The 12,797-nt window shown below is 40.1% G+C and overlaps 1 protein-coding gene across 1 annotated transcript in view; it reads left to right on the forward strand.

Moving 5' to 3' along the window:
* The window catches only part of AHI1 (Abelson helper integration site 1), a 203,861-nt gene that overhangs the window by 160,756 nt on the left and 30,308 nt on the right, over positions 1-12,797 (forward strand). Inside the window, exon 23 of the mRNA XM_047102438.1 lies at positions 235-335. Coding sequence (XP_046958394.1) covers positions 235-335 — 101 coding nt within the window. The remainder of the gene's footprint in view (positions 1-234; positions 336-12,797) is intronic.

The following is a 12,797-nucleotide window of genomic DNA, read 5'->3' on the forward strand; positions in this document are numbered from 1 at the left end:
TATGTTTTTCAAATCCTGCTGATCAAAACTTTCCAATCATAAATTATGTTCTTTTGATAACTACCGTGTGCAACTATAAATTGACTATAATATTAAGTGCCAGGTAGCTTATTGTTACACCAAGGAAGTGACTATCAATACCTTTAGTTTCATATCTGCCCCCCCCCAGTGTTTCCCCCACCCCTGGCGTCAGTGCTCCTCAATTTGTGACGTGAATTCCTCATTCAATTCCAGCACTGTATCAAGAGCTACCTCCAGAGATAAAGGAGCGATCCCCTCCTTTAACCACAAAGGAGAAGACCAAACTGGAAAAACCTTCTTCAGCTCTTCAAAAGGTAAATGTTTTCAAGAATATGGATTGCATATGAACTGTAGTTTTTGCTCTCTGGATAAAATACAACTTTATTTTTCATGCTTATATACTTCATTGCATTCATTATGGTTTCTTTTAATATTGGCACCTACGTTATTGAAATATATAAGGCAAATATTATTATCATTATTATCATAATATTAGTAGCCATAATAGCCATTTTCCAGATAAGGAAACTGAGGAGGCTCAGAGGGATGAAAATAGACCCCAGGTCACAGCCCAGGTGGTGGGGCAAGGACCCCAAGTGGAACCTGTGACTTTAAGTGTGATGCTGTTTCTGTGTTGATGCTGTGCTGACCCTGTCACCCACCCACCTGAGGGTACACAGTTAAGCTAGAGGTCTTAGAGCCCACAGAATAAACATGTTCTATTCTCCTGGAGCATTCCTTTGACTTGCTAGGAATTCAGAATGTTTTAAGCTAAAAAGAAAATGGATAGGGGCGCCTGGGTGGTGACCAACTTCGGCTCAGGTCACAATCTCACACTCCGTGAGTTCGAGCCCCGCATCGGGCTCTGTGCTGACAGCTCAGAGCCTGGAACCCGCTTCGGATTCTGTGTCTCCCTCTCTCTCTGTCCCTCCCCTGCTCATGCTCTGACTCTCTCAGAAATAAATAAATATTAAAAAAAATTTAAAAATTAAAAAAAAAGAAAAATAAAAGAAAATGGATATATTAGAGAAATGTCATATTTTTTAGTCTGTGTCATCTGATCCCCCGGGGATATCAGTCTGTTCTTTTGATGTTAGTAGTACTTCGATAGAAAAGTTTAACAAGCAGTGTACCGTCTTATATATTACTTATTAAACCTAAAACTTTACTTCTTGACTCCTTAAACTGACATATATATTTTTTGTACAAATACCATGTCATGATAGGGTTGTTGTTTTTTTTTCCTGGTAGAGTTTTTTGACAGTTGAACCTGTCCATGTGTCATTTAGTCATTCAGCCTGTGTTTATTGAGTGCTTATTTCCATGCTGGGCGTTCTATTCGTCCTCACAGAAACAGGATTGAGTAGGCAAAGCATATGCCCGTCAGGAGCCTGCAGGCTGGTGGGTGAGACACCAGCGGACTAGGGCAATTCCAGCGGACAATGGTGGGAACTACCATGAAACTATGTGCACAGTGCCTCGGGAACACACAGGAAGAAACCCTCTGAATGTGCCCTGGGAGTCCAGGAAGAGTTCTCAGACAGGATCATTCTTGAGCTGAGGCTTATACGATGAAAAAGTATATGCTAGCTAGATGATCTTAGAAAAAACATCTAGCAGAGGGAACAACTTGAGAAAACTGTGGTATGGTATGGTTATGTTTGAGGAACATGGGGTCTAATGGGGAGAAGGAGAGGAGAAATGCAAGAGCCAGGCCATGGAGAGCTTATTGTGCTCTGCTAAGATGCTTACGTTGTAAATGCATCAGACAGAGGGGATCCCCTTAGAGGAGGTAATCCAGGGAGTGACATGGACAGATTTGTCTGTTAAAAATACATTCTAGTGGCAACACAGTGGTTGGATCAGAGGTACCTAAGACCTGGGTCAGGGAAATTCATTAGGAAACCACTGAAATAAAATATAAAAGCCTGAACTAGTGGGGAAACAAGGGAGGATGTAAGGTATCATTGATAGGATTTTTTGATTGATTGAATATGATTAAGGAAGTTGGAAATCTAGGATTGTGCTAAGGCCCTGGCTTATTATACAACTGATTGGAGGGTAGTACCATGGAAATAATAAAAGAATGAGGAATAGTTGGGGGCATAGAGACTGACAGTGGTAATGAGGAGCCTGTGATGAGTTCAGTTTTAGAGATCTTGATTTGTTAGTGGTGTCTGTAGTGCTCCCAGGTGGAAATAGTCCCTAGGAAGTCAGACATGCAGGATTGGAATTTGAGAGAAGGTAGGGCTTCAGATCACGTGGGGAGGAGTTAGTGTATGCATTGTATTCTATCAGAAGAGTTGAAGCTTGTAATGAAGGAGAAAGTCCGGGGGGTGGGGGGGGGATGTTGTAGAGTTTTGAGAGAAAAGCCAGGGACAGAATCCCAAGTGAACACTGGTATTTAAGGGAGAATCTGAGAAAGAGGAGACATTAAGAAAGAATAATCGAGTGGAAGGAAGGAACCAGAAAAAAAGAAGTGCCCTGGAAACCAGGAGAGAAGAAAGGTTCAAGGAGGGTATGGTCAACAATGTCAGAAACAGCCAGTCAGTTCGGCAGTGGAAGCATCTGGTAATCAGGAAGCCCTGGCACCTGTGCAGAAGTATCAGTGATTGACAACTAGTATGGCCGGGATTGAAGAGTAGAATGGGGCGTCGGCAAGGGAACTCGTAGAGGTCATTCCCAGAGCTTCACCTGAAAGGAAAAAAAAATTCGCACTGTGTCTGGAGGGCGACACGCTTCCACGAGTGACTGTGTAAATACTGGAGTGACGTGTCAAACTCTATACTAAGGAGACAAAAGCAATGGGCAGGTTTAGGTCGCAAATAGATAAAGAAAGCACACATAGATCTTGGAGGAAGCAGGACGTTTTTATCAGAAAGACAGGTTGATAGATTAGCCTTGGCTTAGAGCAGTGGTTCTCAACCTAGGGTGATTTGGCCTCCCGGGAGGCATTTGGCAGGCGTTTGGTCTGGAAATATTTTTACAAATACATGCATAGAGGGGGATACTGTTGTCATAGATACTGCTAAACATCTAGAATGTACAGGACAACTCCCCCACCACCAAAGGATCATCTGGCCAAAAATGTCAGCAAGGCTGAACTTAGAGCAGTGCCCCTCTGAGACAGGTAAATGTCAGTGAAGATACGAATAAGTTGGTAGGGTGGAAGTCGAGAAATTAAGGTTAGCATTATGTTCTCCACCACAGAAAAGAGGTCCACTTCAAAAGTGAGGGCCAAAGGAGTTAGGAAGAATAGTGACCCTTAGAATGCCTGTAAAGAGAGCAGGCACGAGAGCTCATCTGAGACATCTAGAGAGGTTCCTGAGTGGTGCTGAGAGCTGCTGTTTGTGTCCTCTGAAAATGTAGGTGGCCTAATTCTGTGTAGTTGGATTTTTTCCTTCAGTTGTGTTCAGCATGCGGGCCATAGCAGTGGAGAAGGCATATTTGGTTCGATACGTAACCAGGGCAGTTGTGATAAAGCATGAGAGGATAAGAGACTTGATAGTGTTGTTAAGAGAGTCACCAGAGCGACGGACACACCGTGGGGGATCTGCCAGATTGAAAAGGATGTGGAATCAGGAGAAGACTGGCCCACTTAGAAAGCAGGGTTCTCTGCAGGGTTGCAGTAAGCCATGCCTGCCCACGTGGAGGCAGAGTGTCAGACCCTAAAGGAGGTGACAAGCTGGGGACGCCTGGCTGGCTCATTTGGTGGAGGATGCCACTCTTGACTTGGGTTTATGAGTTTGAGCCCCACGTTGGGCATAGAGATTACTTAAAAATAAAGTCTTTAAGGGGCACCTGGATGGCTCAGTCAGTTAAGCGTCCAACTTTGGCTCAGGTCATGATCTCGCAGTCCGGGAGTTCAAGCCCCACGTCAGGCTCTGTGCTGACAGCCTGGAGCCTGCTTCGGATACGGTGTCTCCCTCTCTCTCTGCTCCTCTGCAGCGTGCTCGCTCTCTCTCTCTCTCTCTCTCTCTCTCTCTCTCTCTCTTCTCTCTCTCAAAAATAAACATTAAAAATATATAATAATAAAATAAAATAAAATCTTAAAAAAAAAAGTTGGAACTATGCCCTGTAAGCCCACAGACTCTTTTGCTTACTTAATATTCCAGATGTCAGGCAATTGAGGTTATAATAAATTCACAGAGCACGTATAAGAGCTGAAGTGAATAGAAGGACACATTGTAAAAATTGAGTTGGTCAAGGAACTGGACCCAGAGTGGTGAACAGGTTGTTCTCTTGGACTTTAAAATTCTATAATGGTTACAAGAGTTGGGATAAAGGGGACACTGGTGACCCAAGAGCTGATGTCCTTGATTCTTACATTAGAACAGATGTCTCACTCTTGGCTTCACATTGAAATCACCTAAGAAATTAAAAAAAAATAAATATCGATACCTGTCCCCACACCCAGAATGTGATTTAATTGCTCTGGAGTGGGATCTCAGCATGGGTAGATTTCAGAAGCTTTCCAGGTTATTTCGATGTGCAGCCAACATTGAGAACCATTGTGTTACAGTAACCTCAAGGTCTGAGGCAACAACTACAAAGACAAATAGGGAGTGGTGTAGTCAGGTGTCAAGGCATCCAAGGAAGAGTGTTTTAAAGGTATAAGCCTTTGGGGCGCATGGCTGCCTCAGTTGGTAAAGCATGAAACTCTTACCCTGTGAGTTCGAGCCCCAAATTGAATGTAGAGATTACTTAAAAAAAAAAGTATTGGGGCGCCTGGGTGGCTCATTCGGTTGAGCGACCGACTTCGGCTCGGGTCACGATCTCATGGTTTGTGAGTTCGAGCCCCGCATCGGGCTCTTTGCTGACAGCTCAGAGCCTGGAGCCTGCTTCCGATTCTGTGTCTCCCTCTCTCTCTGACCCTCCCCCGTTCATGCTCTGTCTCAAAAACAAATAAAAGTTAAAAAAAAATTTTTTTTAAAGTATTAATAGCCTAAAATTAACAACAGAGAGTTAAGAGGGGGCATGTGTTAACTCCAGGCACCTGGGATTCATGGTTGGGTTATATAAGAATGAACAGCCTGTGCTACAAAGAACTGAAAAAAAAAATGTTTCTAGGTAAAGTACCAGTTTCAGATACAGCAGGGACATATGACAGTGGTCACCTGTGACAGTATGAGGACAACAGGGGATATAGTTCAAAGGGTTGGTAAGGTATTTGAGCAAATGCTACATGTGTAATATTATCCATTGTTTGTAAATGAGCACCAGGGTTAAGAATTTAGGAAGATACTAATGTACATTTACAACCTAAAGACATTTAATGCAAAAAAGCATTTATAACATCAGCACAGGGAGTCATTGTAATAGCTCACAATATTTGTAGTCTGTCAAGAACTGTTAGAGATGCTATGAAAGGCATAACCTTTACTTCTAGTGACTTCCTGGTATCCCTGACTCCACATCATGCTGACCTTTGAAATTGGGGTTACTCAACCCCCACGTCTGTGTGCAGTAGCCTTGAACTAATTCTGCTCTTACTGGCTGCCTGGGATGTTGGTATTGCCCTTACCTCTTCCTGATGCACCTGTGTTCCTATGGATACAGACCTCTTAACCTGCTTCTCACAGTCCCCAGTTCTCACCTCTGCCCCTACTTCTCCACTTAGAATAACTTACTTCATCAAAAAATATTGTGTGCTTTTTCCTTTCACAGACTGATGTCCATGATTCATGTATACCTTTATATTTATAATTCAGCAGAGTAATTCTTCAGATATCCGTCTTGACCCTTGAGGTCTGCCTCAGGCTAATCCCACTACTGCCCAAATTCTAGTTCTAACAGACCTCAGGGACCTTGCAGACATGCAAAGTAAAACATTTAAAAACATCAAAATAGGTAAAGCAAGGAGTTGCAGAGGATAAGACTCCATGCGGGCAAGAGAGTAGAAGAGTCTTCATGTTGAGAGGGAACTCAAATGGCCTTTAACATTTTAGATGCATAGATTTCTTTGGTTGAAGAACATGATTTTATCTGCTCAGACTGGATTCTTGTGTTAGAATAGAGTCCTACATGTTTTTTCTCCTAGGAATATAACAGGTGTATAGGTAGATAGTGTTTTACTTTCCCTCTCTGAGAAAGTATCAGGAATGATATACGCTTATGTAAAAAGAAGAAACAGTAATGTTGGCCCAGGTAATCAAAATGCTTTGGGTACACTTTGAGTCATGATGCAGACAGCCAGCCCTTGAGAAATGTGTAACCAGCCTTCCTTAGCACCTGGCATAGTTGCCTTTCTTCAGTTGAGTCCTTTATCAGAATATATATGGTTTGATTTTATCAAGATCCTGCCACAAATTCTATCAGATGTTTAATTTCATGTGCAAGTTTTATATTTATTGTCATATAGAAGATATGTTTAAAAAGAACATGAAAAGTAGTTCTGATAAGTGCTTAGAATTGTGGAGGGGAGGGTCCTAAGTTCATAGAATTACAGAATTGATGACATGGAAGGAACCTTAGAGATCATCCACGGTGATTCTAGTCAATTCCTTCATTTTACAGATAAGGAAATCAAGATCCAGAAAGGTTGTAAGAGTTTTGTTCAGAATGACTCCTAATTAGGAGCTCGGACTTCATGTTCTCAGGCTAGTGCCCCTTTGTCCCCACCACCTAGTCAACAGCACAGACAGCTGTTACCTGCACAGCTAGCCACATTTCGTGTCACATTGGTTTTTACATTCCTGTTTTATGTTTGCTTCATGGGGCCCATCTCCATGTGGAAGTTTTTAGAATTGTATTCTCTGTACTTTTTAAGGAAAAAAGGAAACCACCTCAGTAGTTTTCTTTCTTCTTGAACTTACCTCTATTCAAACTATGGAATAAGAAGTAAAATTATACCTTTTAATAGCTTGGCAGCTGCTGAATCCTGTAAGTCCTTCCAAGTGGAGCACACCTGTTCTGTTGCTGAAAGCCCCGGGTACATTCCAGCATTTCATCTGGTTCACTGCAGTGTCAGTGGGTGATGGCAGCATTCGGATCTCCCAGGGCAGGAGGCGGGCACAGGGCTTGAGGTGGTGACTCTCCATGATAGGCCAGAGAGTCCCAGACAGATCAGCCATTACCTATACCCCAGGAGAGCGAAAGGAGGAGAATGTTTTCCTCAGGCTCACTCCAGAACATTTTTATCAGGATGTGCTGTGAATGTACATCTAATAGAAGGAAGAATATTGGTGCTATCAGGGAGGAAAAAACTGAGAAGCTTGGGGAAAAAAATAGTGCTGACAACCTTGGTTTATTTATGTTTGTATTTTAGACCTTATTGTTTTCTTAGGCTATTTTTACTAGCCTAATTATTAACCTATGTCATCCATTTATTTGGGGAGGAAAGTTGCTGTTAAAATTCCTGTTTTAAAATTTTTTTAATAACTTTAAGTTGTCTGACTGTAAAAGTAGTATATGCTCATAGTTTTAAAAATTTAACCAATAAAGAATAGTGTAAATGAAAAATAAAACCCCTCTGTCTGGCTAATATTTGTGTTCATTCCAACAGTTTCCTCCATATCCTGTTAAAAATGTTGTCTGCACATATGAGCATGCATATCTTTATTCATGTCTGTTCTTCTTTTCAATGAAACTAGGATCATACTTAATATTCTGATTTTTTTTCCCATCAGTATATCCTGGACATCTTTCCTTATTAGCACAGATACTTCTGATTCTTTTTTAAGTTTCAGGGTACTGAAATGCCCAGTTTTCTTTTTTTTTTAATTCCTAAAATGCCCCCTTTTTTTAGATTTCAGAAAATGCTTATTTTTTTGCTAAGAATGAAACCCAAAGCAGAGAAGCATCTTCTACTTTATGAATGTTTCAACATTGATACAACCAAGTATGTTTTTGTGCAAATTCCAGGTGTATAGTAATAATTATGTATAGGAATGTCAGATTATTTTTGTGAGTATAAAGAAATTACTGTGATGTTTTTGTCTTTCTCTAAAAACTCATTAAAAGAATAATATTTATTAGTTTCGCTATTTCAAGGTGATTCTAAAAATATCCGTTATAGCTCAGCTTCTCCCATGAGGAGAAGAGTGTTTTAATTCTGTTCAGTATTTTACTGAGCATCTAGAATTAGTGAGAGTAGGCTGGGCTTATTCAAAAGTGCTGACCCCTAAACCAAAGTGCCTGATACTCCAGTTTTATTCAGGAACAACTCTCTTCTTGTCTAGTCCAAAGCAAAACAGAAAACCCAGAAGCATCAGGTAACTCCATAGTAGTACCTCTTCCAGCCAAGCATACAATGCACACAAAATCTTAAATTGATAATTCTGTCAACCTCTTAGAAAAACAGTAGGCAGTATATTAGCTGCCTTCAGTGTACATGTGTCTGTCTTCATCTACGGAATCTCTAATTTTCATTTACCCTCTTCATCCCAAAAGAAGACAGTTCATTAAGCCGGAATTAACTGGGCTATATGTCACTATTTTCAAAAATCACTTCCTATAGAAAAGAAAACTTTCCATTTACTGGTCCTTGTACCAGGAGTGCGTCTGAATTATTTTTAACCACAGAAGTAATAATGATTTTATTATGTTTAACCCAACAACATGTTTATAATAGGCACTGGTTACTTTTGGTATGTTGAAGCAGATTTTTCAGATATCCAGAAGTTAATTAATGTATGCTAAATCACTGAAAATACAATCATAATATTGCCTCCTTCCTATTACTAAAGAATAGTATCAATTTATGTCTTTTTTTAACTTTAGTAATTTGGTTTATCAAACAAAATACAGTTGATTTGTCTCCAATTTGTTATTTTAAGTAGATAGAAAATTAATTTGTGTTTGGATCTGTTTTAAAATTTCAGGAATGTTTAGTTTTCTTCCTTCCTCTGAAGAGCATGAAATCAAAATCTTAACTCACAAGTAAATCTAAAACCAAAGTACTTATCTGTGTCCTGTGAAGAATCTCAGTGCAGACGATACGGATGTGTATTTTTCCTTATAATTTGTTTCAATACCTTATAACTATTTTGAGAAAAATATTAACTTCAAAAACCATTGTCTACAACTGAAAATTTTCTATTAGCCTAGAGAGAGAACATGTTCTGCAAAGAAAGTAAATGGACCCTGATGATGTGACAGCAAAGGGAGTATGAGTCACCTCACGCCCACAGACTCTGCTTTCAAAAGTAATGTTCCTAAATGTTCTACACGGAGAAACTCTAAAAGCCTCCAAGATCTCTCTTACCCTGAAAGGAAACCGTATGGTCTTGACCTTCTTAAAGGTCTGGTGACCAGTTTCTCTACTCATTCTCCTTTTTACACCTTTGCCTCAGCCAGTGTGTTTGACAGGTGCACCTCGGCTGCTGCCTTGTCTCTTCCCCTCAGCAGCTGTGTTGCTTGCTATTGGGGCAGAGCCCCCTGTGTGTTTCCAGGAGTCTCTTAACCCCGGCAGAGTGAAACACCGCTGACAGCCTGTCTTCTCAGCTTATCTAGCCTGGGTCCAGGACCTCCATCATTGCCAGCGGTTCCAAAATTAAAGGGGCTGTGAGAGAATCCCCCTGTAGCCTCCACCCCAAAACTTAGTTTGGGGAATGTGTCATATCCTTGATGTCTTCTTAACTCCCGTTACTTAAAATTTACACAAAATTACATAAGGGCAAGTTTGTTTTCCAGTTTAGCAACCCACTGATGATTCACCTGATTTGAGTCTCTGAGCCCATCCTCTATCACGTTTCGGTTTCTTATGTAGAGCTTCCATTGAAAACCCAGTCTAGAGAATAATATAAATTCAGTAAAGATTTCATAATTGTTCCAAGAAGCCATTGGTAAGAATTTGTAGGACATTCCCTCATGACTCTGAGAAGGCAGATGTAGCATTCAATCTTTGAATGGATGAGTATACATTAAAAATATAAAATAAGTGATGTACTCGGTCAAACCAATGTTTTGCTTGGCCCATTACTCACTCTTACTATGACAGTAAGCGTTGTTTGATAGAATAATATGGTATTTCCTTTTGCTTTTCATGATGGTATCAGTAACATCCATCTAATAATCTGTCAGCGATCTAAAATATGTAAGTTGTTGGGGTGCCTGGGTGGCTCAGTCAGTTAAGCATCAGAGTCTTGATTTCAGCTCAGGTTATGATCTCACAGTTTGTGAGTTCGATCCTCACATCAGGCTCTGCACTGACAGTGTGGAGCCTGCTTGGGATTCTCTCTGTGTCCGTCTCTCTTTCTCTCTCTCTGTCTCTCTCTCTCTCTCTCTGCCCCTCCCCCCTCACTCTCTCAAAATAAATAAATAAATACTTATTTTAATAAAATGTGTAAGATCTTGTTGGGAGAACTTGCCACCAGTCATTCCAGGTTGTAAATTGTCCTTTAGATACTGGCAGAATTGATTAATATCAGTCACCCTGTCTTCTGACTCAACAAGCATGTCCTTTTTTTCTGAAGTTCTCTGATACTCTGACTTTGCTGTCCTCTTGTGTTTTGTCAAGTACTCCATGGTTTCTCAAACTTGGCACACTGGCATTTGGGGCCAGATAATTCTTTGTTTGAGGGAATGTGTATTGTAGGATGTTTAGCGGCATCCCTGGCCTCTGTCCACCCATTCACTAGATGCCATAAACACTAATCTCTCCAGTTGTGACAATCAAAAATGCCTCCCAGATATTGCCAAATTTCCGCTGAGACACAAAATTATCCCCTCCAGTTGAAAACCACTCTATTGTAATAAAAATATACATATATAATATATAATATTGTGACATACATATGTGTGTTTTTCCTTCAATTACAATTCTTCTTATTGTAAGGTCCTGTTAAGGAAATTTTGCCTTCATTTTTCCATTTTTGGCAAGCTATACACATATATGCTATATGGAGTTATGACTATCCTACTTACTTATAAATAATAGCTTCACATAAAGATGTATCCAGCTATGGTGAGGCTCAACATGAAAAGTATATATAAAATGTCTCACTTAAATTTAGATAGCTCTTGACTACCATTTATTTCCTTTGCCTTAGAAATTAACTATATGCTCATGTTCTTGTTATTACGCAGCAGCCCCAATAATGCCATAATGATCTCTAATTTTAACACGGTTCTCCTTTAGTTGGCAAAGGAAGAAACTTTTTTTATTTGAAAGTCTCTTTTATCTGCACAAACCCTGCATATAATACAATACACTGAAACAGTTTTTCTTTTATCACTCTTTTACAGAACTTTTTTGTGCTTAATGAGCCTTGTTTGTTTGTTTGTTTTTTTACCCCTATTTATGCTTCCCCATTACCGTGAATGTGTTGAAGTAGCGACCTCAGTTACACACTTCTGTGTCTTACAAAGAACATAGAATGCTTGATAGACCTCCCAAAGGTTGACATCTCCTTTGTAAGAAAGTGTTCTCTGCCCAAGTGATGCCATCTTGGAGCGACTGACTAAAAGCAGTATCATTCCCAAGATTACAGTAGAAAACATGCCTAGGCCAAGATCATGAGGCTATCTATTGTCCTGTCCTGAAACTCACTGGCAGGTATAAGTGTAAATTACATTTCATATTGAACTTCCCCATTTGAGCAATCTTGTAGTATGGTCATAATTTTTTATTTTTTTAAAGTTTTTATTTGTTTATTTTGAGAGAATGTGCATGTGTGCACGCGTGCACGCACAAGTCGGGGAGGGCAGAGAGAGAATTCCAGACAGGCCCCGTGCTGTCAGTGTGGAGCCCAATACTGGGCTTGATCTCACAAACCATGAGATGGTGACCTGATCCAAAACCAAGAGCCAGGCGCTTAACCAGTTGAGCCATTCAGGCTTCCCTGGGTCACATTGTTTATCACAACTTTTGTAATTAACCACAAATGCCATGTATAATTATTTCATTTGTTATAGCTAATAAATTTTACATTATAAATATTGTTAAAAGCATGATTTGTGCTCGGGTATAATGGATATAAACCTACTAAAATGATGTAAAGAGCAAAGTTAAAAGCAACATCACTGAACAATTTTGTTCAAACTAATATAGATACATACGTATCCATATGCATATGTACACATACTGAAATGAAGAATAAGGAATCATTCATTTAGACAGACTGGCCAGAACCTCCACTTGGTCAGAGAAGTCTTTCCCCCCATAATCTCATGGCATATTGTTGGTCTCTTACTACATTTGTCACCTGCTACCTCAGTGCCAAATTATTTGTACATACGTTTTCCCTTACTAAATTATGAGTCACAGCCTCACTGTTTGTGTTTAATATTGTTTATCAGGAGGGCAATTGAAATTCTTAATGGGTAGCGTTGGTAAGAATAGAGATTCAAGCTGGAAGAAGAAGAAAACAAGGGAGGAGATCACATAATCCATGCTTACTGGTTACTAAGCTATATTCACTAAGCTTCAGACACCAAATCAAAAATTAGTCCTTAGCTCTCCTACCCCAACAAATTGCCAATTTGATTTATGCCAGATTAATAGTTATCAAAGTGCTAGGCCTCAGAATCACCTGGGGCACTTGTGTAAAAATCCTGGTGCCAGATCCTACCCTAAACATGCTAATCTTTGGGAGATACTCCTTTATATTTCTGAAAGCCTCCCTGGGAGACACAAGAGTTACGGAATTTTGCTAGCAAATGTTCTTCCAGCCTTATTGGAGGAATAACATATGTGCTTCAGATCCCTTGATCTCTGGATATATAAACTTGAAGTTGACCTGACGCATTATAGCAGCCTGTAAAGCATTACACATAGCTGTGTGAAACCAATGGGAATCAACTTCCCAGTTGTTCCTTTCAAAGCCCCTCATCTT

Source organism: Lynx rufus, unplaced genomic scaffold, assembly GCF_022079265.1.
Source record: "Lynx rufus isolate CCGP_SWC_20201006 ecotype Redwood Valley unplaced genomic scaffold, mLynRuf1.p SCAF_6, whole genome shotgun sequence".
Classification (NCBI taxonomy): Eukaryota; Metazoa; Chordata; class Mammalia; order Carnivora; family Felidae; genus Lynx; species Lynx rufus.